This window comes from Hydra vulgaris, chromosome 09 (genome assembly GCF_038396675.1).
Source record: "Hydra vulgaris chromosome 09, alternate assembly HydraT2T_AEP".
In the NCBI taxonomy this organism is placed as follows: Eukaryota; Metazoa; Cnidaria; class Hydrozoa; order Anthoathecata; family Hydridae; genus Hydra; species Hydra vulgaris.
In genome coordinates this window covers 47,930,001-47,957,225 of record NC_088928.1, presented here as the reverse complement: position 1 = coordinate 47,957,225, position 27,225 = coordinate 47,930,001, and the positions used below count along the sequence as shown (strand labels likewise).

Below are 27,225 nucleotides of genomic sequence, written 5' to 3'. Positions count from 1 at the left end.
TACATGAACTTTTTATAAAATATTTTCTTAAAGTTTCTCGTTAAATTTTTGGCACCAACAAATAAAAAAAAAATCTTTTGTTTTTGTTAAGTAAAAAGTTGCGTTGAATTTAATTGAAATTAAATCGTAAATCAAAATTATTTGAACAATTCATAAATATAATTTATGAATTAAATAGATTTTTTATTTTAGTTCATAAAAATATTTTTTTCGAGATTACAGTAATTTTCATGAACTTATGAACTCTTATATCTTTTTTATAACTAAGCTTGAATCTTGAGAACGGGATAATTTTTTTTAAGAAGCAAAAGCTTTGTCTTTAAAAAGATTAACATACCCAAATTTGTCGAAAGGCATCGCGAACCCAGAAATTCTTCACAATTTTGCGGACACTGTATCGGTAAACTTACTAAATAGAAAGTTTTCATTCAAAAGACAAATTTCAGAGTAGGATAGGGCTCGTTTAAAATAATATTGTCATTCAGAATTTAATTAATGACCAGTAGTAGAAGTTTATTGGCTCCCTTCCACGGAGATTTTCATTGAACATAAGGCGCTATATGATTCTTAAAGTCTCTGCGCACGAGAGCCAACATTCTCCTACTTCTTGCCATTAGTTAAACTTAAAGTGACGTCCTTTATGGATCACCCCATACTGTTGAAATAAGAGTAACCTACTGTTAAAAAAAATTAAAGGATAGCGGGGAAAATGTTTCTTAAACTTTTTATTATAATTTTAAAAAACCTGACTGCTCTTTTCTTTTCTTACAGTATACAAAAACATATATATATATATATATATATATATATATATATATATATATATATATATATATATATATATATATATATATATATATATATATATATATATATATATATATATATATACAGTGGGTTGCCAAATTATTAGGGGCACTTTAATTTTTAAGTAATTTGAAAGTTTAAATGATTTTTGCGATCAAATAAGTTGTTTTTAAATAATTTTATTTGTGTATTTTAGTTACTAATATATCTATAATTGTTTTCAAACTGTGGCAATTGTGTCAGTCCACCATATCTGTCAAAAAGTTAGGTTATTACTCAATTAGCTGTCAATTGTTGAAAATTGTGGTTGGAATAAGTTCAAAATTGATTTCAATTATTTATTTTTGGAACAATTTTTTGCAAGTTTTTTGAGTTCAGAACAATTGAAACCTAAGTATTGGTTATTAGTTCAATTAGTTATAGTTAACAATTTATTATTTTTGCTAATTTTAATACATAAATCCTGACTTGTAACCATTCTCACATCTCATTGATTTTTTTAGTATGGGCAATTCTCCAGACTTAACCCCAAGAAAAAGAAGGGAAGTAAAAACCTTACTTCTTCATTCTACACATACTCAAAGAGAGATAGCAGCAATTGCAAGTGTTTTAAAGTCAGAAGTGAACCGAATTAAAAGAAAAATCGGTACAAATATGCCTCTAGAACCAAATCGTGTCAACAAAAGTGGCAGAAAAAAGATCACTACTCCACGTTGTGACCGTAAACCAGAGACATTTATCTTAAAAAACAGAAAATAAAGTGTAGCTCAACTAGCTACAATGGTAAACAATGAAGGAATTAACGTCTCCAAAAGGACGGTTCAGAGAAAGTTGGCTGAATAAAATTTAATGGGTCGTCATCCAACCAAAAAACCACATTTAACTGAAGGCATGAAAAAAAAGCGACTAGAATGGGCTAGAAAACACCAGCATATGACTATTGAAGACTGGAGTAGAGTAAATATAATTTATAATATTATAAGAAACCAGAAAAATTTAAGGTTAATAATTTTACAATATCTTTGAAATGTTTTCAGGTCTGCTTCTCGGACGAATCAACATTTGATGGACAAAAGCTCGTTTGTTCGACAACGCCCAGAAGAAAAATTCCACCAGGACTGCCTTTTGGAAAAGGTTAAACATCCTGAGAGTGTAATGGTGTGGTCTGTGATCTCAGCCAAGGGTATGGGCTGCCTTTACATTGTGGAAAGGACCATAAGGTAGGACCAGTACAAGCGAGTACTGGAAACAGGCTCCTGCCCCAGGTCCAAGAATGGTTCCCTGATAATGAAGAGTATATGCTCATGCATGATTCAGCGCCGCGCCATAAAGCTAGACGTGTAATAGCATTCTTAACTGAAAAAAACGTGCGTGTTTTACCATGGCCAGAAAATTCACCTGATATGAACCCCATAGAAAATCTATGGGAGTTCACAAAATAAGAAATTGCCAAAGAAATCATCACTACCAAGCAGCAATTAATAGAAACCTTTATAAGAGAGAGGCATAGCAACCCTAGTGCTCCCCTCCCCTCCAACACAATGCAAAAGTCTGCATAGAAAGCATGCCCCGACGTCTTAAAGTCGTTATTGTAACAAAGGGTGGCATTACAAAATATTAAGATAATTAACTTACTTATTTTGTTAAAACTTTTTACAAAATATTAAATAACTATGAATAAGTAATTATGTTAATTATGTTGTTTTACATTCTAAATAAAGCTCTCCAACAATAAAAGCAATTAAAAAAATAACTACGAGATACGTATTTATTCATTAAAGTAGTTTATACTTTAAAATTACTTAAAAAGTAAAGTATCCCTAATAATTTAGCAACCCACTGTATATATATATATATATATATATATATATATATATATATATATATATATATATATATATATATATATATATATATATATATATATATATATATATATATATATATATATATACATATATATATATATATATATATATATTAGGGTTATGACATTTTTTCAACCCCATACTCCTGTACTGTAGTTTGATGAGCTCAGTGGCGGATCCAGCATTTTTTGATCTTTGAGATCAAAAAATTCTGGAAAAAATGTTTCATTAACAAGTTGATGAAATATTTTTTATACTATTCTCAGCTAGACTTATATTCATCGATAATTTTTAAGTTTCATAGTATTATCTCTAAGCGTTCAAAAATTATGACCATATAAAGTTTAAACCCCCCTCAATTTGAGGGGGTTGTAATTTTTATATGGTCATAATTTTTGAACACTTAGAGATAAAACTATGAAACTTAAAAATTATTGATGAATATAAGTCTAGTTGAGAATAGCAAAAAAAATATTACATCAACTTGTTGCTCTCACGTTTGGGGCAAGTGTTGCAAAAATTTTGGGGCTTTTTTGTTCCCAGCTTCCAATGATCGCAATTTTTGGCAAACCCTCATTATTTGATATAAGTATAAACATATAAATTTTTGGAGTTAGCTCCATGTCTGGAAGTTAGTTATCTCAAAGATTAAAAAATGCTGGATCCGCCACTGGAACTTTTACCTAAAAAGCACAAAATGAACTACTATTTGTATATCTTTTGAAAAAAGTTCACCACGACATTGAAAAATCAATTTTTAACTACGCAAACCGGTTTTTATTAAACCTCTTAATTTAGTACACAATGAAATAAAACCTTTTAACAATTTTTTCATTTATTTGAATATTAACATAGGTACGGAAAATAATAAATTAGTCTAAACAGTAGACTCTGAGCAGTTAAATTTCTTTTGAAACCTATTACATATATTATAACATATTATCTAAGTTGTAATATTATATCTATTTTAATCTACAATTTTAATAATATAATGTAGATATTACTTAAACTATTAAGAAATCGTTGACTGACATATATATATATAACGGGTGGCCCAAGATAAATGGCATAGGTAGTATTTTTATTATAACTTTGTTATTTTTTTAGCTAGAACAGTGAATTTTTTTTTTAAAAGATTTATTATTAAATTCTCTATAAATCTGTCTTGATGGCTTTGTTTTATGGTTTTTAATTTTATTTGTAGATAATGAAATCTAAAGATTTGCAAAAGCTTGTACTTTCTAAATACCAAAATGGTGATGGTCCATCAAAAATATTTGCTGATATTAAGGGTGTCATTGGGTTTCGTACAATAAATCGGCGGTGTCAAATGATAAGAGAGACAGGCTCTATCGAGTTGAAATGTTCATCAGGTGGTCCAAGATCAGTTCGAACAAATGCAAACATTCAAAAAATCAAAATCGTCTGAAACGTAAAAAGAGGATTTCATTTCGAAAACTAGCTAATGAACTCAATATCTCCAGAACCAGTGTTCAAAGAATACTTCAAAAGGATCTCAATTTGCAGGCATACAAACACAGAGTTGAACCACTGCTTACAAATGGTCAAAAAGTCAAAAGAGTTAAATTTGCAAATTGGATTAGAAACCATTTTCGAAAAGAACAAACACTGAAAATTCTGTTTTCAGATGAAAAAATTTTTGATTTAAATGGTATGTACAATGCCCAAAATGATCGCATATGGTCCACTAATCATAATGAAGCTGATAAAGATGGTGGTATTAAACAGAAACAAAAATTCCCTCAAAAGGTAATGGTTTGGTTGGGAGCTTGTTCAAAAGGTGTTACACCACTGGTTATTTTGGACAAAGATACAGTAAATCATGACTGGTATATAAAAAAAGTGTTGCCAGTGGCTTTGAAATATGGAAACGAGATGTTTAGTGATGATTGGACATTTCAACAAGATGGAGCAACCTCACATACGCATCATTTAACTCAACAATGGTGTTATGATAATTATCCTGCTTTTATTGACAAAAACCACTGGCCTCCAAATTCCCCCGATCTCAATCCTTTAGATTACTCAATGTGGGGTGAACTCGTTCACCAAATGAAATGGAATAAAATTAAATCAAAATTAACATTAATTCAAGAACTTAAACGAGCTGTAAAAAACATTAGAGTAAATGTAGCCTTAGAAAGTTGTACTAGTTGGACCAATCGCTTATATCGTATGTCAAAAAATAATGGAGACTATTTACATTAAATAAATCATGTCATTTTGTAGAGAATTTAATAATAAATCTTTTAAAAAAAAATTCACTTTTCTAGCTTAAAAAATAACAAAGTTATAATAAAAATACTACCTATGCCATTTATCTTATATATATAGCCACGCGTTATATATATATATATATATATATATATATATATATATATATATATATATATATATATATATATATATATATATATATATATATATATATATATATATATATATATATATATATATTAGTCAACGACTTCCTAATATTCTAAATTAAGTAATATCTATATTGTATGATTATATAAAATATTTGCCTTGACTATTCAGTTAATAAATTAGACAAAATTGTCTAACTTACTTAACGAAGTGCACCAACGAGAGGTAAGCCATAGGACTTTGCACTCCATCAGTAATCTGTCGTGTTGCCAAAGGTTAGCTCTCCATTTCTGGATTCTTTACTTTACTTGATAGGCAGTCCAATGTATTTTGCTTAAGCTTTTTCTTGTTATTTTAATTTTGTTTTTGTTTTAATATTTATAATTAACGATTAAACGTAACACAGAAATATAAAAAAAATACCTTTAAATAAAACAAAATTGGTACATATAAGCACATCAAACATGATTCATACCATTAAAAAGATTAATACCACTGTACTCAAATGCAGTAAACAGATCAATGGAAGATATATTTATTGATTTTACCAATAAAAAAAAAAGTTAAATTTAAACATAACTCAAAATAAGTAATAGTTTATATTAAATAAAATTACCTAATAATCCTAGCTACAAAAAATAATTAATAATGGAAATGACCATAGTTCATCATGTTCGTAATCATACTTAATATGGTATGTGGTATGTCAAATGGTATGTCAAGTCTGGATAGTTTGAACATTTGCATTGTGTTTTGTACATATTATTAAATCCAAAATGGCAAAGTCACTTTCTGATGCTTTATAAGTAACAGGATCATTAGAAGCTGTTTCAGCAACTGAATTAGATGGATTCCAATATTTATCACTAGGTAACTGACATTCTAATATAGCAAGAATAGCATGAAGAATAACTTCAAGTGATTGGACAGTCAAAGAATCAAACTCATCATTATGTTTGTTTTCAAACAGTTTGCACTAAACCCTATCTTGATGAAGTTGACTATCCTCGAAAATTTTTCCATTTGCAAACAATAAAGAAGCATTCTTACAAAAGTTGTTCGAAATAGTTCGCCAGAAAGAACCTGTAAGTAGTTTGTCGATGATTTCTAATGCATGAACTTCAGCAATAACTACAAGATTTGTGATATTTTTATATTTCTGATTTTCTTTATTGCCAATACCTTTTATAGCCTTTAATAAGTTATTTAACTTTGCCACGCATTACATTACTATAGCATAGGGTAGCAATAAAAAATATTAAAACAATTTATCTCACGTAAATCCCAATTATTAATTGCAATTGGCAAAAATTTTTCTCTTAATGCTTTTAATTGCGAGTTTAATAAAGAATTAACTTGACCAAGGTCAGACATTGTCGATTTAATTGATGTTATTAACTAAGCAAAATTTAGTTCATTTTCCATAGCAGAGTTGCTTACAACGTTACAAATATCATCTATTATGTTAGTAAAGTTCTGCACGATAGTAACTGCATCACCGCCAACCACTACTAACAAACCAAAAGATTATGTTTTCCTACTTTTTGTGGTAATTTGAAAGTTTTGATGCTTATGGTATTTCTGAGTATCATCACCATTCAAACAATTGCCAAACATTAGAGTTTTTATCAGTCAGATTTTTTTCAAGCATTGCTTCACCAGCTTGAAACTGACCTAAAATTGCAGCTAAAACCATAAAATTGAAAAAATTACAAAGCTATTTATAATTTTACAAAACTAGGTTCGGTGTTACTCGTATAGTTAACAACTAGTCATTGGAGTGACACCTTAACAAAATAAATAAATCAAAAAAAGTAATACAGATAGCAACCAAAATAAAATAAAACAAATTTTCATTTGGTCGTTATCTGTATTACTTTTCATATGTGAGATAACACATTCAATGAATGAAATAATGCTTTCAATAAATGTGAGATAACACATTCATTGAAAGCATTATTTCATAATGCTTTCCCGAATGTCATCACATTATCTGCCATCTTCAAAAGTTATTAATTCCTCATCATCTAACAAAAAAACCAACTTATGAAGTTCTTGGTTCTCTTCTTTCAAAACATTGGTTATGGTATATTACGCTGCAACTTCTTTGAAATTTAAAAGATTTTTCATTGAGGTAGTTGTTTTTATTTTGTAAAGCAATTTTTAAATTACTTGTTTGTTTTTTTTAATTTAGTTTCTCTTTTTTTTAATTCAGAAATGGGTAAATCAGAACTTTCAAGCATTAAACTAATACCACTTTTTTTTTAACTAATTTAAATAAATAATTTTAAAAATATTTTAAATACCACTTTTTTTTAACTGTGATATTTTACAAACTGTTTCTTTTTTTAAGGAAATAATTTCAGTCAATTTTTGAAATAAATTCTTTTGAAATTTTGAAACAAAATAAATTTAGCAAACAAACTCAGCAGTTGTTCAGAATGACAAATCAACATTGATAATAACATTAAAAGTAAGATATGAAACTAAAAATGATTCACAAGCATAAATTGTCAATATATTGTTTATCTGTTAACATTTGCTAAACCATTTTTAAACTTTTTGTTATATTACCTGCGATATGGATATGGAAGATGCCTTCTCTACTACATCTGACAGAGAAAAAATATTTTTAATTGTTAATTTATTTGATATCACCATTCTTTAAATAAACTTTTAATATTAGTAACTCATTCAGAGCACAAAATTTTAAATAACCAAAAGTTAATGTAACTCATCTACTGATGCTGTCCGAACTTACTGAAAACAATTATAATTGTAACTTAAAAGATCTTTTTAAAATTAAAAAGAACTACTTAACTACTGCAACTAAGCAGAAAGATTTGTATTAGATTTTTATCCACAATGCCATAGCTAATTAAAGTTTAGGTTTTTATCATTTTGTTTAAACTTTCTTGGATTTAACACTTTATTTGTAAGTTTTGAGGTTTCATATAAATCTGCTGTTAAAATAATTTCTCAAATAGCGGAAGTCTGGATGATTTATCACATTTTAAAGTAAAGCCACAACTCCATAAAATAAACTTTTTTAGAGCTATTTTTATCTTCTGATAGCAATATATTAAATCTTCAAAAATTACTTACATGATTATTGCACACTAAGCTTGCACACTAAAAGCACTGTTAAAAAATACTCAAAGTTTCAATGGCTGCATTTCTCAATCAATTACTATAAATTTTTATAACTAGGCATTTTTTATTATATACAGAATGTTCTTAAAACTTATGGTATGTAAGCAATAACTTGTGGTATTGTGCGTATGTAAGCAATATGTGTAATATGTATGTAAGCAATATATAAGCAAGTGGTATGGTATGTGAGCAATAATTGTGGTATTAATATTAGTGGTAACTCAATATGTAGTTTTTCGGAATCTTTATTCTTCTAGTATGAAGCAATAACTTGTAAAATACAACATTATAATTAAGTTTTAACATTTGATAGCTACATACCATACCAGCAATGTATTTAGAGTTGTGTCCTCAATATTATTTTAGTATTTACAATTTTAAACATTCTGGAACAGAAATGACCAGAATTACAGGAATCTCATTAACACATAATTATTTGCAATAGTTATTTGTCCATGACACTTGTATGGAGAGTGGGTATTGTTTATAATCTTTTGTTAAATAGAATCTTTTAGCATGCTATCCTCGTTTTATTAAGAAGGATCTTTTAGGCTGCTCTCCTTGTTTTAAATTATTTTTTGCTTGAAAATGGTTTTGCACATATATATACAGATGAGTTAGTTGGCACACAGTTTAGCATATTTACAAATAACTTTATTATTTAAACTTTTTATGGTTCATAAATATTTATTGATATTGACAACACTTTTTGTAACTCTTAATGGTTTGTAATTCTTCATTGACATTAAGTGAAAATACTGTCACTACATCTTGTTTTAAATTGTTTAATAAATTGCCAACAAGACAACTTTCAATATTCTTTGTTCTACTAGCAGAACTTTTTTTTTTTGACATATTTTTGGTTTGACATATTTTCAAAATCCTTTAGATGCTTAAAAAAATCTAATTTTAAATCCATCATTGATTCAAGTTTCCTTTTTAATTTTTTTTTTTTCGAGTATTTAGTTTTCACTGATAAGTATTGTTTCTTTAGGAATTTCATAACTATTTGATTTGTTATATTGAATATTTGCCAGAGGTAGAATAAAGGCTTCACCTAATAACAAATCCAACTTTTTCTTTTTGCATTTTTTCTTTAACTTTCTGATATTATCATATAATTATATTTGTTGCTAATTGTTTACAAATACAAATTATATTTGTTGCTAATTGTTTTTCATAGCAGAGGAGCTGAACATTTAAATCAATGCAAAATCTACAATATACTACAATACACTGTAAGAGGCAGATTAAGAGGAATTACTTTTAACGTTTAATACCAATCAAATATTTCTTCATTAAGCATTTTATCTAAACAATTTTTTCATAAAATCAAGTCAGGAAAATATATAAATATTAAATCAATTTTAATATCATATCTCAATTAACATCAATAAATTTAATGAACTAAACGGTTATTTATTTAGCAAAACAATACAATTACGTTTTAAATAATATATAAAATGTTATATGTGAAACTTACAAGTAAGTTATGTAATTCCATGGTAACGTTTGCGTGTTTCATTGTTTAAGTATTTTGTAATCGGTAATTATTGTTAATGTGTTTGTATGGTTTAACGTGTAATTGTTAATGTGTTTATACGGGTTTTAATGCGAATTGTTGTGGTTCTGTGATTGCATGTAAATTGTAGTAAGAGTTTGTAAGAGTTGAGTTGAATTTAGCTAGATAAGATAACAGGCAAATAGAGAAATGGTATTTCCATTGTTGCACTTTATGAAAGAATAATTCAAGTTACAAATAAATAAGACTTAATGATAAATACATAGATGATTTATTTAACAACTATTTAAAGCTATTCTTTTAGTTATCAGTAAATAAACAGGGCGGACTTTAAAACGGCGCACCCCAAACTCGGGAAACCACGAAAGTTTTCGTTACGAAAATTATCGACAATTATACTGAGTATTTTATAAGAATAAAAAAACCGCGCCATATACGTTTTTACGACGAGAGCCAAAATGGCTACTAAGGAAGTTTTATTTATTTACTAACTCCAAACTCATGTCAAAATATATAATTTAAAAATAAATTACTTCTAGATATATCAACCATACTATATAATAAAGCAAAAATCATACTATATCAATATTAACGTAAAAATAAAAAAAATGTGCTTGCTCAATAATAATGTTCAATAACAACTTACAACGTTGTTGTTATACATTTTGGAGTTGTTTGTCTGCATTTCGATCCCAGAATCCTTAGTTCTAATTTATTTAATATATGCGTGACGAAAGCCAAACCGTTCCCTATTCTTTTGCAGAAATCTAACTATTAAAAGTGCCGGTTACTTAAATGTTGCGCCCCGCCCCGCCGATTGTACCAACTCTAAAAAAAACAGGATTTTAAGATCCGCAGAAAGTTTTCACTACGCTAACTTATGTAAATAAAACGGAGGAAATTCCACAAACCACCTTAAAGAAAACATAAAACCCTATATAACCCTTTTTTTTGCGTGGCGAACATCGTGGTGAACAGACGCGTTTTCTTACAGTTAAATATTTTTTGAAATTTTTTTTAATTCGTTAAATAAAAGTTGATATGTCTAAATCAGAAGAGTTAGTTTCGATTGCTATGATGAGAGAGCTACTAAATATTCAAAAAGAAACAATTTTGTCTTTTTTTCATGAAGCATTATCGAACATAAATGAGAGGTTTGATAACTTTCAATCTAGTTTTAAAGAAGTTCGGCGAGAACTCGACGAAATGAAATCTGGATTAAATTTTGTTGGCGATGTATTTAACGATAAAGCTAGAGCAGTTGAGGAAAAAATTAATAAAGTTCACGACGATTTATCAAATGTACGAAAAATGCAGGGTAAAATATCTTCTGACAATATTGAGTTAAAATTAAAAAGCGTTGATATTGAAGACCGTAACAGAAGAAACAATTTAAGAATTGACGGGGTCGTTGAAAATAATGAAGAAAAGAATTGGGAAATCACAAAAAAAAAGGTAAAGCAACTATTTAAAGATAATCTTGGTATTGAAAAAGAAATTATAATTGATCGGGCTCATCGAGTGGGAGTAGCTAATGATAAACGAGAGCGAACAATTGTCTTGAAGCTCCGGGATTACGAGGACAAAAAAACAATTTTGGAAAGAGCAAGAAAATTAAAAGGAACTAATATCTTTCTAAACGAAGATTTTAGTTTTACCACGCGAAAAATTCGAAAGGAACTTTTTGATCAGGCGAAGATACATCGTCAAAATGGCTATTTTGCAAAAGTTGTTTACAACAAACTGATTGTTCACGAATTTCGAGAAAACACCCGCAACACAGATGTTATTCCGACATGCGTAAACGAGTAAGCGTTTTGAGTATTTTCGTTTTTAATTATATTAAATATTTTTAAATTATACATTTTTAAAAAATGGCAGCGCTTTTTCCACAGAAATTAGATTTTCACAATTTAAATTTAGACTTTTTTGAGGACAACTTTATAAATAACCTATCAGAAGAAAATATAAATATTTTTCAAGAAACTCAAATGAACTTAATTAACACACCGTATATTGATCCTTTTGAATTTAAAGTAATAGCAGATGATGGCTCATTTTCTGTATTACACATAAACATTAGAAGCATGCAGCAAAATTTTGATAAACTTAAAGAATTTTTAAATATTTTAAACTACACGTTCGACATCATATCTATTTCAGAGACTTGGCATGATACAGAAAGTTCTCTTGAATTAAATTCTAATTATATATTACCATTTTATAAACTAATAAGTCAATCAAGAGGAAATGGGAAAAAAGGAGGAGGATTAGGAATTTATGTCTTAGAAAAATATGCTTTCAAGATAAAAAATATACTATGCTTTTCAAATGATAATTATGAAAGCCTTTTCATTGAAATTATTAATAAAAAATACCGAAACATTTTAGTTGGATGTGTTTATCGTCCACCGAGTGGAAAAATAAAAAATTTCGAAACTTTTATCAAAAATACGATTATGAAAATAAATAAAGAAAATAAGACATTATATATAACTGGTGACATAAATCTTGATGCTCTTTCTAACACAAAATTTCCAAAAATAAAATCTTTTTTTGATATGCTTTTTAAATTTAATGTCTTGTCAACTATTAATAAACCAACGCGAGTAACAAAAACCTCTGCAACAGCAATAGACAATATTTTTATCAATAATTATTTAGAAACGACATTTGAAACCGGTATATTTTTGACAGATATTAGCGATCATTTCCCGATATTCATAAAAATAAAAAACTTTAAATCTATGTCTGATTGTCATTCAAAAATTATACATTTAAAAAAACGAAATTTAAAATTGAGTAACACTAATAAATTAACAAGTAGACTAAAACAAGAAACATGGAACAACGTATATAAATGTAAAGATACTAATGAAGCTTACAATGCCTTTTTAAGTACATTTTTGGAGTACTTTAATGAAACCTGTCCAAAAGAGATAATAACAATTAAGTCAAAAGCAATTGCTAATCCGTGGATGGATAAATCGTTATTAAAGTGCTCAAAAAAAAAGCAAAAACTTTACAATAAATTTTTGAAAAATAGAAACAATGATAATGAAAAAAATTACAAAAATTATAAATTTTTTTACCAAGATCTCATTAAAAATGCAAAAAAAAAATATTACAGTAATCAAATTAACAAATGCAAATTTGATAGCAAAAAAACATGGTCCATCATTAATCTCTTAATGGGAAGAGAAAAACTAAATTCACCTTCTCTTCCTAAACGAATTGTTATTGAAAATAACGATATATTTTGTCAAAAACTAATTTCAGAAGAATTCAATAAATATTTTACAAATATTGGTCCAAATCTTGTAAATAAAATTGTACCAACATCTGTATCCTTTAAAACCTATCTTAAAAACACGAATAACGTTACCATGCTTGATTATGAATTAGGCTATGAAGAATTAGAGGCAGCCTTTGCCTCCTTAAAAAAAAAAAAGGCTCCAGGATTTGATGAGATATCTAGTGATATAGTTATTGCAAACAAACACAGTCTTAATAGACCCCTGTTTCATATACTTAAGCTCTCATTAAATTCTGGGATATTTCCGGATGTACTTAAATTGGCAAAAGTAATTCCATTATACAAATGTAATGATCATTCTGACATTACAAACTACAGGCCTATATCAATACTTTCTGTATTTTCAAAACTCTTCGAACGTGTAGTTTATAATAGAATCTATGATTACTTCATTAAAAACAATTTTTTTTACCCAAATCAGTTTGGCTTTCAAAAAAATCTCTCTACAGAGCATGCAATCATTGAAATAGTAAATCAAATAACTAATGGTTTTGAAAATAATAAATTTACTTTAGGAGTGTTTCTTGATTTATCAAAAGCATTCGATACAGTGGACCATTGCATTCTATTAGATAAATTAAGGCACTACGGAATAATAAATAAAAGTTATTATTGGATTAAAAGCTATCTTACAAACAGAAAACAATATGTAAATAATGTCCAATCTGGAGTATTAAATGTCATATGTGGAGTCCCGCAAGGATCGATTCTTGGTCCACTTCTTTTTCTAATATATATAAATGACTTTTGTAATGCATCTTTAAAAATGAACTCGGTCATGTTTGCAGATGACACAAACTTATTTCTCACCAACAATGATATCAAGAAATTATATGCAGACATGAATATTGAACTGTGTAAAGTAAACAACTGGTTTAAGGCAAACAAACTCTCACTTAACGCTGAGAAAACAAAGTATATACTATTTCACAAAAAAACACAAGAAGAAAATCTTCCTCTCAAGTTGCCTAACCTATCTCTAAATGATAAACTAGTAAATAAGCAATCCAATATAAAATTCTTAGGAATCATTGTTGATGAAAAATTATCCTGGCTTCCACATATAATATATATCCAGTCAAAAATCACCAAAATAATAGGTTTGATGTATCGAGTTCGCTCCTACGTCAATAAAAATAGTCTTAAATTAATCTACTTTGGGCTAATTCATAGCTTCATCAGCTATGCAAACATTTCATGGGCAAGTACTCAAGCGGCAAAGATTAAAAAAATTTATAGTCTACAAAAACATGCCTGCAGAATCATTTACTCAAAAAATAGGCGTGAACACGCTAAGCCCTTAATGAAAGATATGAAAATGATGAATGTGTTTGAAATTAATATCTACCAGCATTTAATTTTCATGTATCGTTATAATCACAATATCTCTCCTATAAGCTTTAATAACAAGTTTAAAATAAATAAAAATGATAGCTATAATCTTAGAGCGAATATGTCCAACACATATAAACTGCCTCGGATAATAAACAAATATTCAGAGTACAGCATTCTATATCGAGGTCCAAAAGTATGGAATACTTTTCAAAAAGGATTCAAAGGCACGGTAAATTCGTTAAGTTCCTTCAAGTTTTTAACAAAAAAAGAAATTTTTAAAATATAAGAAATGTTTTTGGTTAATCATACTTTGAATAATTTCTCATAAATCTGTTTTTGTTTTATTTCTACTTTTGTTGGTTGCTTATCAATTTTATTAGCGAATTACGCGTTTTATTACGATATTTTATTGAAATTTTATTACGCATTAACATATTACGATATTTTTTTGAAATCTTGTTATAGGGGCTCTATGAAAAGATTGCGATAACGTACTGTCATCCTCATCTTCTTTGAGCCCCTATCTGTTTTACTTATTTTATTTATTGAAATTTTATATTACGAAGTTGTAAAATCTTATATTAAAACAGAGAAAGAAAAAAAAAAAAAAAAAAAAAATATATAAACTTGACAAAAAAAATTAAAAAACTGATGTACAGAATAAATAAATAGCTGCAAAACCTATTTTAATGTGATGATTTACGCAAAATTTAATCATTTAAAAGAGAATAACATTTTTAATTCAAGAGAAAACTGTCGTCACATAAATGTTCTACCTTCTTTTCTGAAAAAAAATATATCAATATATATATATATATATATATATATATATATATATATATATATATATATATATATATATATATATATATATATAATATATATATATATATATATATATATATATATATATATACCTAATTAATTTTGATGGGTGGGTTTTTATTCTTGACAAAGTTTTTTAAAAACAAGCTAAGTTATTTTTTCCGCGATAAAAAGTCACGTGACCAAAGTTCCAATTATGAGGTAAGCTGGAATGTTTCTTTTTTTTTTAAATTAGCATTTTCGGAAATTAGAAATAAACTTCAGTTAAGCAAAATAGATGTTTTTCTGCATTTGGATCTTCATATAATAACTTGTCTACTGATATTAAAGGGTAAAGTTTTTCGATTAACATATTTAAAGTTCCAGGAAAATTTTTTTTTGGCTTTTTGAAATTTATGCACCCCATAACATAAAATTATATTTGAAAAAAATGTGCCATTTTAATCATGAATTTAAAAAACATTATAACATAAACAACATTTTTTTTTTTCCTTTACTTGCCTTTCTGTTTTTATCTTTTTTTTGTATTTATAAATTTACACATTGTCAAATAGATAGATACAATATAACAGTAGCTATAACTTGCTTCTAACTTAAGATTTTATTTTATTTTTTTGTGGTTGTTAAGGAGCTCCCAGAAGTCTATACGATCTTATCAAAAAGTACTGCGGGAAATTATTAAACTAGGAGGTTTACGCCTCCTTTTTTTTACCAATATCGCTTATTGGGTTAGAGACGGCATCGAACCACGAACCTCATGATTCTGAGCCATCTCTAACCACTACTTCACGGCTGACTAAAAATACGAAGAAGTAGGATTAACATTTAAGAGACTATTATAAATTTTGGCTCTATAATGTTTTTAAATTATGTTCAGTTCGACGGGGCTAACTAAATTAGTTTAAAGGAAGCATACTATACTATGCATATATTATATAACATTTATTATCCTGTTAAAGAGGGAGACGTTGATGCAACATGTCTGGCAAATTTTGTATTTAAAACTTGCAGTAAAATAAATAAAAAACACACTAATTTATCTAAAGAATTTTAGTTCACAATTTTACTTTAAACCTGTACTAAACTGCTTTTAGTGTCAAAAAAAGAATTAACGCTTCACACAATCAAGTTAGTATAGAATAATCGTGAGAATGGTGAGAGAATGCAAAATTCTTTAGATAAAACATTTAAAATCTATTTATTTTAAAAAAATATAGACAAATGCTTTATTTATGCTTGATAATATATTAATTCTATGAGAGTTAAATTGAAGTACCGCCTAAGTTATTTCGCGTTTCGGAGCTTTTTTCTAATAATGTTAAAGAAAAACTATTTCTTGCTGTCTTCCTCCAGAAATAATGTTTTATACGAACATTTCTGAAAGGTCCGTTATTATGCGCAACGAGTATAGGAACTAAAACAGTTTTTATAAGAGCAGGTATTAATATATAACGAAGCACTTTTAATCGATATAACTCTCCTTCTATAGTATTTTGAAAATAATAAGACGTAATTAACAACCAATAGATTGAATAAGGAAAACTTCCCATACTGTAAGCTGCAGTTAACACGCAGAGTTTTCTAATAACATTTTTGCGTACGCTCATTACAACATTTCCTCTAACATCTTTAGAAAAAAGTTGTGTATAGCTTACAGCGCACACTACTATCATAACTGCAAGTGGGATCATTAATCCGCATGTATACAGTGCAATCATATACAATGTTCCAAATGGTTCTTTTAATATCCATTGACGAAAACACAGACCACTTTTATGATCTAGCTTGTATGATAACATAAACGGAATAAAAGAAACCAAACCAAATCCCCAAGTGAGTATAAAAATTGACGTAACGTTTTTTTCACTGACTAACTTTCTAGAACTCTTTTTAATTAATTCACACCTCATAATGGACAAAAAAGTTAACAAAATGCAGCTTCCCATTGAAAAAACAAGCATTCCACATTGACCATCAGTCAAGCTACAAAGGAAACTTTCAAGATACTTGTTTGATATTGATATTTTACGTAAATTTAATAAAAAGTATGGTAAGATACCAATGTATTGTCCTAAGTCAATTAAACACAAGTGCAAAAGAAATCTCCCGAATATTGAATTCATCGCGTTTCTTGCCATAAAGAGAAACACAATGTAACAGTTTACAAGAAAGCCCGTGATTATTATCGCACCACAAATCAGGGTAGTTATAATATTTTCGACACCACCAAATACCTGTTTGTTTATAACGTATTTAACTATTTGATATTGCATCTCTGAGATATTGTTACTCATTTTATTGTTAAAAAAAATACTTTTAAAACACTGTTACAAAAACAATTTTAAATACGAACAAATATTTAATCTTTCTTTAAAACATTCTGGTTCGCAAGTTGCTAGCACTTTACATACAAGTAAAGTTTACTTCCTGATGTTGCCAACACACATTAGGATAATTCAATATTTTTTGTTCAACAAGCTTATTAGTAATTCCTGGGAAATATTGCTTGTATTTCTATAAAGGTTTCAACACTTTTCATTTCAAAAAACACTACTATTACTTTTTTTATATCCTTAGTTGAAAACGTATTCTATAATTTAGTTTTAAAATTATTTATATTACTTAAAAGAAATTAAGGAGGACCACTTGAAAAATGACTATTTCGATAAAAGAAATGATAAGTTTTTTCAGAATCTAAAATGGAAAATAAACGCTTTTATGCAGAACGTGTTTTAAAGAACGTATTTCAAAGACAATAGTTATAGCATATAATAGTTTTGTAATACGTGTTTTAAACAAAATTAATGTTTGTAAAAGTTAAATGCGTCTATACGCGTTTTAAGTTTGTGCTTCCGCGTTTTTATTTTTAAACAACTATTATTATTTAAATAACGGGCAAATACTAGAGTTATTACTGATCTTTTTTCTAATGGCTATTTATAGGTTGGTACCTTTCCTATTCAATTTGAATTATTGATATTTTGAAAACTACAACCGCAAAAAAACTTTTGAGTGAGTTAGGACGTGAAGTTTTGTGTTATTTGATTTTAATGCCTGTTTCATTGAAAAAAAATTTTTTTTTATTAAAACTTCTTTGTGTGGTTGTAAATAATAATTTTTTTTATTGACGTAGATATTACAATATTGTGTATAAACTAATAGCAACAATAGTTTTATTTGCGTAGTCAGGGTAACGATGTTATTAAATCTTTTCATCCAACCCAAAATATTAAAGTAAATTGTTCTTTTTTTAGAAATAAGATAAATAATATTGTTTTTTGATTCACAGGAAAATTGTAACTAACATGTTCACTAGTATGTTATTAATAATAACACTAATAATAATAATAATAATAATAATAATAATAACACGAATTACACACATATACATATATATATATATATATATATATATATATATATATATATATATATATATATATATATATATATATATATATATATATATATATATATATATATATATATATATATATATATATATATATATATAATGTGGCTGAATAATAAAGTCGTATTTTTTTCATCTAAAGATTTTAATATATTTTGATCTCTTTTATAAATATCGATCACTCTTAAACTGACAAAGAGCTGTATTATATCTAACAGCATACAACAAAACTCTCTCTCTCTTTCTCTCTCTCTCTCTCTCTCTCTCTCTCTCTCTCTCTATATATATATATATATATATATATATATATATATATATATATATATATATATATATTATATATATATATATATATATATATATATTATTTTTATTTAGGCATCCCAAAAAGTCCTTACGGTCTTATCATAGAGCACCGCGCATGAGCATTTAATAGAAAATTAACGCATATATATATATATATATATATATATATATATATATATATATATATATATATATATATATATATATATATATATATATATAATTTAAATTAAAAAAATAAGACTTTTTATGGGACTTTAAAATTCATTTTATTCGATATAAAGACCAAATTGAGAGATGTTCCAGTGGAATGATACATAGGATTTAATAAACTTGTTTAAAAATATCGAAGGCAAACATTTTTATAAATTCCTCATTTTTGACATTGTTAACTTCTATTCTTCAATAAATGAAAAACTTCTTTTCGGTTTTATTAGCTTTGCTAAACAGTATGTAGCTATCGTAAAAGATAACAAACCTTTGATATCACGCACGCAGTTTTTATAACTGAACGAAAACAAAGTTTGAATAAAAAAAATCAATTTAATATTTTTAATTAATTTTGCGGAGGTGTGTGAACTAATTGAAATTTTCTTTTTTTAAATTTTTTAGTTTTACAACAAGTGTGACTTTAGGCTGTACAGACAGTGGCGTTGTTGAGGTTGGTGTCGCTCATAGCGGTAAACGTTTGGTGTCACCCCTCTAGACTAACAGGTGAAGGGTGAAACTAAAAAAAAGTCCTCTACATTTAGAACTTTCTTAAAAAAAACACTTCCATTAAAAAAAGTGTTTTTTAAAACAGTTGGGAAGCCTAGTTGCATCTATTTACCCAGGGCTAAGACGTCCTTAAAATGTTTAAATGACGTCTTTTGAAAACAATTTTAAGGTATTACGGTAGCAGACCCCCTAAAAATAAAGTTGCTTAAATTTTTTTTATTGAACATTAACTGGAATTAAATTTCATTTCAAATTAATTATTAGCTTCTTTTTTTTAATGAAATATTGAAATAAAAACATGTAGTTAAGGGCTAATTACATATATAAAAAGCTATTTGAAATATTTTCAATCATGGTTGTAAAAGTGTCACAAATGCTGACACTTTTACAACCATGAGAGTATAATATATAGAGAGAATGAAGAGAGCTCTGGAGAACAGTTTTGTAAGACTGCTACAAGAATGTTATTTGGATTGCAAGCCGTTAAAGAGTTTAATTGAGATATGACTTTAGCAAAAGAAGCTAGAGTGATTTGATTGTCTAACAATGGGTTAACCTGTTTAACTGGAATGGAAGAAAGAGAATGACCATAAGATTCAAGAGTCAAATCAGAAGAAAATTTTTTTGCAAATAGTTCTGCCTTATCCTTTGGAGAGGTAATAAGATCATTCCAATGAATGACAAATGGAATGTTAGACTTACCCTTGTTAATAACGCTGTTGAAGATTTTCAAAAAGTCTCTAGAGCCTAACTTCTGAGATAAAATGCGAGATTAGCGAACAGAAAATAATGGAGCTTAGCATCAGACAGCAGTTTTTTAAATTGATTGCTTGCAATAATAAATAGCCGTTTGATCACAAGATAGTTGTTTTTTTGAAAAAGATGAAAAATTGATTGCGATTAGGTATAACAGCTGCATAAGAAGGTGAAAACTATGAAGTAGAATGAGGTTTGACTTGGAACCAACAAGAATGATTAAAAGCTTCCATTCCTGTCTAAATCCAGGAGGTTACTTAGGAAGCGCATTATTTAGCTGACAGGAAAAGACATCAGCCCAAGATTCGTCACAAAGAAAACTACAAAAAGAATCCCAGTCAGCTTTAGGGTAATAGTACGTAATGCAATAATAGGGTGAGTCTGAAGAATAAGTACAAGGTTAAAGATTTATAGAGATCATTTTATTGTCAGAACCACCGAGGGAGAAAATAGAGAAACTGAACACAAGCTAGGATCAGAGACCAGACATAAATTAAAGAGTGTAGACAAATAATTAGGGTTGTCAGGAATACTAGTCACAAAGTTAACTATCTAAGTTAGAGATTAAGAAATGCAAAAGTTATAGATTAATAATGGCTTTGGTATCAGCAGGGTCAGTGACGGTAGAGCCAAGCCATTCAGTGTGATGAGCATTAAAGTCACCAATAACAACAATATTGGAAAAGGGGTAAAGAGAGAGTACATAATCAAAAGAGTGCAGTCTTGGGAAGAAGGAGAACGATAAAGTACAAAGAGAAAGATGATATAGTAAAGGGATGCTAAGCGGAAGCACTTAAAAGAATGGTCAAAAAATTCGAGCCTGATTTTACAATAAACAGGTGAATTGATGCTTATGTATACCTCCAAGCCAAGCATGCACAGTATCGGACAAAACATGGTGGATAAACTCAAATTTAGAATAAAAGTTGATCAAAAACTAAAAAAAAACTAGTAAAACAATAGAGCATATTATTTTTTATGTAGTTTATTATGTTGTTAACAAACATTTGAATCATGTTAAAAATCACTAAAAAAGTTTTAAAACACATTTTCCCTAACAAACTACATTTTTCTTTGGACAAAACAAGGTGGACATTCAAAAAATAAACTGAAAATTCAAAAAAAATTCAAAAATTAACTTAATATTTGGTAGGACCTCCTTTACTTTTAATTACTGCTTTCATTCTTCTAGGCATAGACTCAATTAATGAGTCAACAATTTTCATATCTATCCTGGCCAGGCCTTCTCGATTTGTTCAAATAATTCCTCACAGAACACAAGCACACATAAAGTAACTTACGTGTAAGTGAACATCACGCCAGATGTTCAGACAGAACACAAACATACGGATAACAACTTACGGGTGAGTCAACACCGCGCGAAGTGTTAAGACAGAACATAAACATACATATAAAGTAGACTAAGGCACCTCCGACTATATAAAAGACAAAAAAAAAAATGAATTTAATATATATATATATATATATATATATATATATATATATATATATATATATATATATATATATATATATATATATATATATATATATATATACCTCATTGTAAAAACTTCTATCTGCTGTTAAAAGTTTTTATATATATAAGTTTTTAATGCTGTTAATAAATAAATCGATTGTATTGTTCTTCATTACATTGCAAGTTGCAACGAGGACAAATAACATTTTGAGAAAACAGACCAAACTCTCTACGCCATCTAACGCACTCTTCTTTGTTCGTTTTAAATCGAACTCCAATATTTACTAAAGAAATGCTATCGAACTTAGCTTGTGTAGGATTCGCCATTGTAATATAAAAATTTAGATAATAGAAATTAATTTAGAAAAATGTTAAACTACATACATTTAAATTATACTTCTTACTTTTAAGTTGCATTTTATTATTAAAAGGCAAAATTAAAAACATTTAGGCTGATAGGAACCAGTTTTTTCAAATTAGAGTTTAAAGGCTATTAAAATTTTAACTCTTTGAGCGCTCAATAAAATTCAAACGCCGTTTAGAAAAATTCAACTAAAAAAAAAAATCGGCAAAAAGCATAACAAAAAAACAAACAAGAAAACAACTATTTTTGAACTTTATTATTTTGTAGGTTATATAAGATTAAAAGCAGTTTAATGATTTTAATCCACAACTTTTGTGTGATAATTAGAAAAACAGGCTGGACACAGTCCAACACCACATAACTGACACTGCCAACTTGTGCGGACTCGAGTTTGGTGCCCAGCTACACATTTTATTTTTTTTCCTGCACTAACCTTCACAAAGGTTGTGACCGTATAATGGATTGTTATTTGCAGTATGTTGGGGAAGGGGGTATGGGACAATTTTACTGCTAGCCACTTCAATCTCTCTTGATGTTTTAGAAATATTAGTCTTTTAGAAATTACTTTCACTGGAAAATAATCTCTGGCTAAACTATCTACTATAGCCATCATATTCTTGACATTGGCTAGTGTTCATTTGTATTGAGCTTATACAATAAATAGCTATTTAAAATTGCCCTACCAAATAGAGAAAAAGCAACTTTAGTTGTCCACTTTATTGTTTTACGCTCAGACAAGTACATATAGAGCTGTGCATCACCCAAATCTACATCACCCATGGTTTTATTGTAAAGGGCAACAACATTTGGTTACATAAAAATATATTTCCTCTTCTGTTACGCATTTCAGTAAAACCTGCTTTTGCAACAGTAGATAGTAATATAGGCTTTTTTTTACCATCTTGGTATGACACACACAACAAACGACCTTTTCTATATTGGTAAACCTCCTTGCTTTTTAATTTTGATTTAATGCAGATTTCTGGTAGGCCTTTCCTGTTGACTCTCACTGTGCATGTTGCAGTGGTCTGATGAGCATATAGATCTAATAACAGTTGAGGAGAAGTATAATAATTGTCAATACCTAAGTGAATACCTAAGCTTGTTTGGCATATATTGACACAGATTTGGTCTCTTTCTTTTTGTAACAAACCAGGGAGTAGATGCACAAGGATGACTTATATCCCAGAACAGTTTAAGGTTAACTTTTTTGATAAGATCCATGTTGATTACGACTCCAAGGAAAGCTCTTATCTCTAAAAAATTGGTCTTTACTTGTTTAATCCATGACCTTTTAATGTTGAATGGGACCTCAAATGTTGTTGATTATTTTGAATCCATGTATCAGCATAACTATTAGTAAAATTTACTATATTTTTCAAAAGTTCATAAGTAAAAAACAAGTCAAGATATTCAATAGGCTTAGACTCAGGTGAAATTGAGTGCTTAGGTCCTGATTCACCAGTAAAGTGAACAACATCAGGAACATGATCATCTCCTAGAACAAATACCCAATCATCTAAAACATTACCAGTAACATAAAAATTAAAATAAAAAACTCCATATTATCATACTCGTTGATATATTTGTATTACACTGTTAAAAAAATATCGCGTTTTCTACGGAAAATTTCCGGCAGCTACGATGACAAAACTTCCCGTTATTTTACGGAAAAACCCATCACATGTAAACAGAAGTTTCCGTACATAAACGGATATTTCCGTTTAAATACAATGGGTTTTCTCCGTTAATTTCCGTTACATAACGGGAGGTTTTGTCATCTTAGCTGCCGGAAAGTTTCCGTATATAAAAAAATATTTTGGTTGATAATCAACGTGTTCTTCCCGTTAAACAACAAAAAAGTTGTAGCAACTCAGCTGCCTTATAGTTTTCGTAAATGAAAGGAATGTTGTTCATATGAATATTTCATATGAATACAAGTGAAAATTTTAAATATAAAATAGATTGTATGTTATCGAAAATATGATCTAAAACAAATTATCTTTGATTTACATAAAAATATTAAATTTTCCGTGATTTACATTTCATTTTAACAGCAAATACATCAATAAATAATCAATTTGTAAATAAACAACTTCAAAAAAAAAAAAAATTAAAATTTTAATAAAGTATTAGCACATAATCCATTTAACAATTTATTAGCACATAATAATATAATTATATTACATAATCCTATATACATTTAAATTATAGATATACAAAAAAATTTGTTTTTATCTAATATATATATATATATATATATATATATATATATATATATTTTTATTTTTTTTATTTTATAAATCTTTATTTAAAATTGATTAGCATTACAAGTAATGAATTGTACAATTTTTTCTGTCCTTTAATATCAATAGTTTGCTAAGACTACAGGGGAGGAATATTATTTATGCATCGAAAAGGCAGTAGAGCTTCCAATATTGCTTGGGAGGTAGAGGTCACTGACGCCATCACGAAGGATTCGGAGGTATTTTTGAATAAAAGTTTTCTGGTAAGTAGTTGTTTTTGCGGTGTTAGGAGCATACGGGAACCTATTAGGGTTTCTGCTGTTGGTTTGAGTTAAATTAGTAGTTATAGGATGGCATGGGTCTGCAAGGATCTTTTTGAGTGTATTAATACAGATTCTGTCAAGTAACTCTTCAATGTCGAAAATAATATTGAAGCTGCTTGAATTGGTTACATCAATTCCAATAATTTGTAGGGCATTTTTATGAAAATGTTGGATCTCTCTTTTTGCAGCAGCACTGCACGAAGTAAGAATAGGAGCACTATATATCAAGTGGCTAATAGCGTAAGATCGGTAGACCTGTAAAAGGTTTGGCTGAGTGTGACCAATTTGCTTAAGACGTCTGAGCAGATATGGTATTGATTTTATATTGTTATGAACTTTTGTCCATTGTTCATCCCAATCAATATTCTCATTGAGCATGATTCCAAGATATTTGTGGCTGCTGACTATTTCAAGTTCAGTGTTATTGAGTACAATGGATGGTAAAGCTTGAATTTCGGAGCATCTGGGAATAATTCTTATGATTTTACATTTCGGGCCATTAAGTTTCATTCCATTTACCTTTGACCAAAGAGCGACGCCATCAACAATGGATTGAGGCAGGTTGGTAGGAAATTTATCATTAATTATATAGGTCAGTATGTCATCAGCATATTTTTCGAGGATGGTTTCAGGTGGAAGATAGACGTTAATGTCGGAAATAAATAGAATGAACAGGATTGGACCTAGAACACTACCCTGAAGTACACCTGCTTCGATACATTTCCAGTCAGTGGTGTGATCATTTGTTTTAATTCTTTGTCGACGATTAGATAAGTAAGCTGCGATCCAAGAGGTGAGCCAGCTAGGTAGAATGTTCACTAACTTTAACAGTAACTTGTCATGACTGACAAGATCAAAAGCTTTTTCGAAATCAAAGAATATTGCATAAATTGATTTGTTGTTATCTTTTGCATGACTCCAGTCCTCTATAATTTGAATAATAGCGTCCATCGTACTTCGGCCTGGAAGGAAACCGAACTGTTTGTTAGAGACCCATATGTGCTTGGTGTGATGGACAATGAATATGGTAATAATACGTTCAAAAACTTTACATAATGCGGATGTAAAGGCAATTGGTCGATAGTCATTAGACGATTGTGGGTTAGAAATTTTTGGAATCGGTGTTATGTTTGCTGATTTCCATTGGTCAGGTAGGTAACTGTTTTCTATAAGGCGGTTGAATAAGATGCAGAGTGATGAGGCGATTTCAAAGCGAGCAGATTTGAGTAAAAACGGAGAGAGATCATCTGGTCCTGAGGAACCTGGTTTGAGTTTGCTGAGTTGGTTGACAATGTTATTAAGGGTAAAAATGGGGGTAGTAGGCGGGTTTGCCTCTCGGTTAATGAAGCATGAGAGGCTGGGTTGTTTCTTGCCAGTCCAAACACTTTGAAAATGATCATTTAATTGGTTTGCTAGTGTCTCAGAGATAGGGGTTGTAATTTTACCTTTATCAGCAAGACTGATTTCACGCCAAAAATCTGTTTTTCCAGTAATGAAACGCCTGTTATAGATTCTCTTTCTTTTGGTAATTAGTTTACTAATTCGATTTGCAAGTGCTTTCCACTCTTTGTAGTACCCGGAGAAAAAGAGTTGTTGACGCTCTTTTATAAGGCCTTGAATAAGTTGTGTCATCCAAGGCTTAGGGTTAACGAGCGTTGTTGTTTTTAGAGGTTGGCAGATGTCTTGGGCAGAGAGTATAGAATGATAAAAGTTGTTGCAAGCAACTTGTATTTCATACGGTGAATCAACTAAGATTTCAATATTGGTAGATCGTATCAGTGCAACAGTGTCAGCAATTCTACCTGACCGGTAAACAACCTTGTGGGGAACCGGGCGAGTAGATTTATAGAGATTTAGAGGAGGTTGACTAACTACAACAAGGTGATCTGAATTACCAAAACTAGGAAGAGTATTCGACACATAGCATTTAGGGGCGTTACTCAAGATGATGTCAAGAATAGATGTTTTTCTGGTGGAGTGTGTGTTGAAATGAATGAGTTGGTGAGAACGACAAATAAAGTCAGTAGGGCAGCCATTTAGATCCCCTGCAAGAAATATTAGTGGTTTATTGCCGATTGTGCAACGAGTTATGGCTGGTTCAATGAGTTGTGCAAGTTGATAAGATGCATTGCGCTGCTCACTTTTAGACCAAACCGGGATATAGGCACATATAACTAGGCAAGAAGAGTATCCTCGGGGGAGTAATTTTGGGTACACACGAGCGATTGTTAGTTCGATTTCTTGTTTAGGCACCAAGTTAAACGAGTAGTCTGTAGTTAATTTTATTTTTTCTATTTTATCTGAGTATTTTTTGTTTATAAATATAGCAGTACCACCACCCATGCGATCTTGACGTTCATTGCTTATGCAAGTGTAATTATTATTGATTTGAGAAAGAATAATTTGC

At 28.8% G+C, this 27,225-nt stretch overlaps 3 protein-coding genes across 3 annotated transcripts in view; 1 reads left to right on the top strand and 2 right to left on the bottom strand.

The window, feature by feature from the left end:
- LOC100202449 (kinesin-like protein KIF16B) overlaps positions 1–27,225 on the bottom strand; it is a 182,255-nt gene that overhangs the window by 153,943 nt on the left and 1,087 nt on the right. The gene's annotated exons all lie outside the window — the stretch shown is intronic.
- LOC136085526 (uncharacterized) lies at positions 10,780–11,550 on the top strand. The gene has a single exon (XM_065806840.1). It carries the CDS (start codon positions 10,780–10,782, stop codon positions 11,548–11,550), a length of 771 nt encoding a protein of 256 aa, XP_065662912.1.
- LOC136085525 (uncharacterized) overlaps positions 23,017–27,225 on the bottom strand; it is a 4,313-nt gene continuing 104 nt past the window's right edge. The window contains exons 1-3 of the mRNA XM_065806839.1: positions 24,887–27,225; positions 23,541–23,768; positions 23,017–23,333 (exon numbers count right to left, since the gene is read on the bottom strand). The exon at positions 24,887–27,225 is cut by the window's right edge and continues 104 nt beyond it. Of these exons, the coding sequence (XP_065662911.1) occupies positions 23,017–23,333; positions 23,541–23,768; positions 24,887–27,225 (2,884 nt within the window). The remainder of the gene's footprint in view (positions 23,334–23,540; positions 23,769–24,886) is intronic.

What these genes read in the sequence shown, in the direction of transcription:
- LOC136085526 (XM_065806840.1), top strand. Translation starts at nt 10,780, where the DNA reads ATGTCTAAATCAGAAGAGTTAGTTTCGATTGCTATGATGAGAGAGCTA.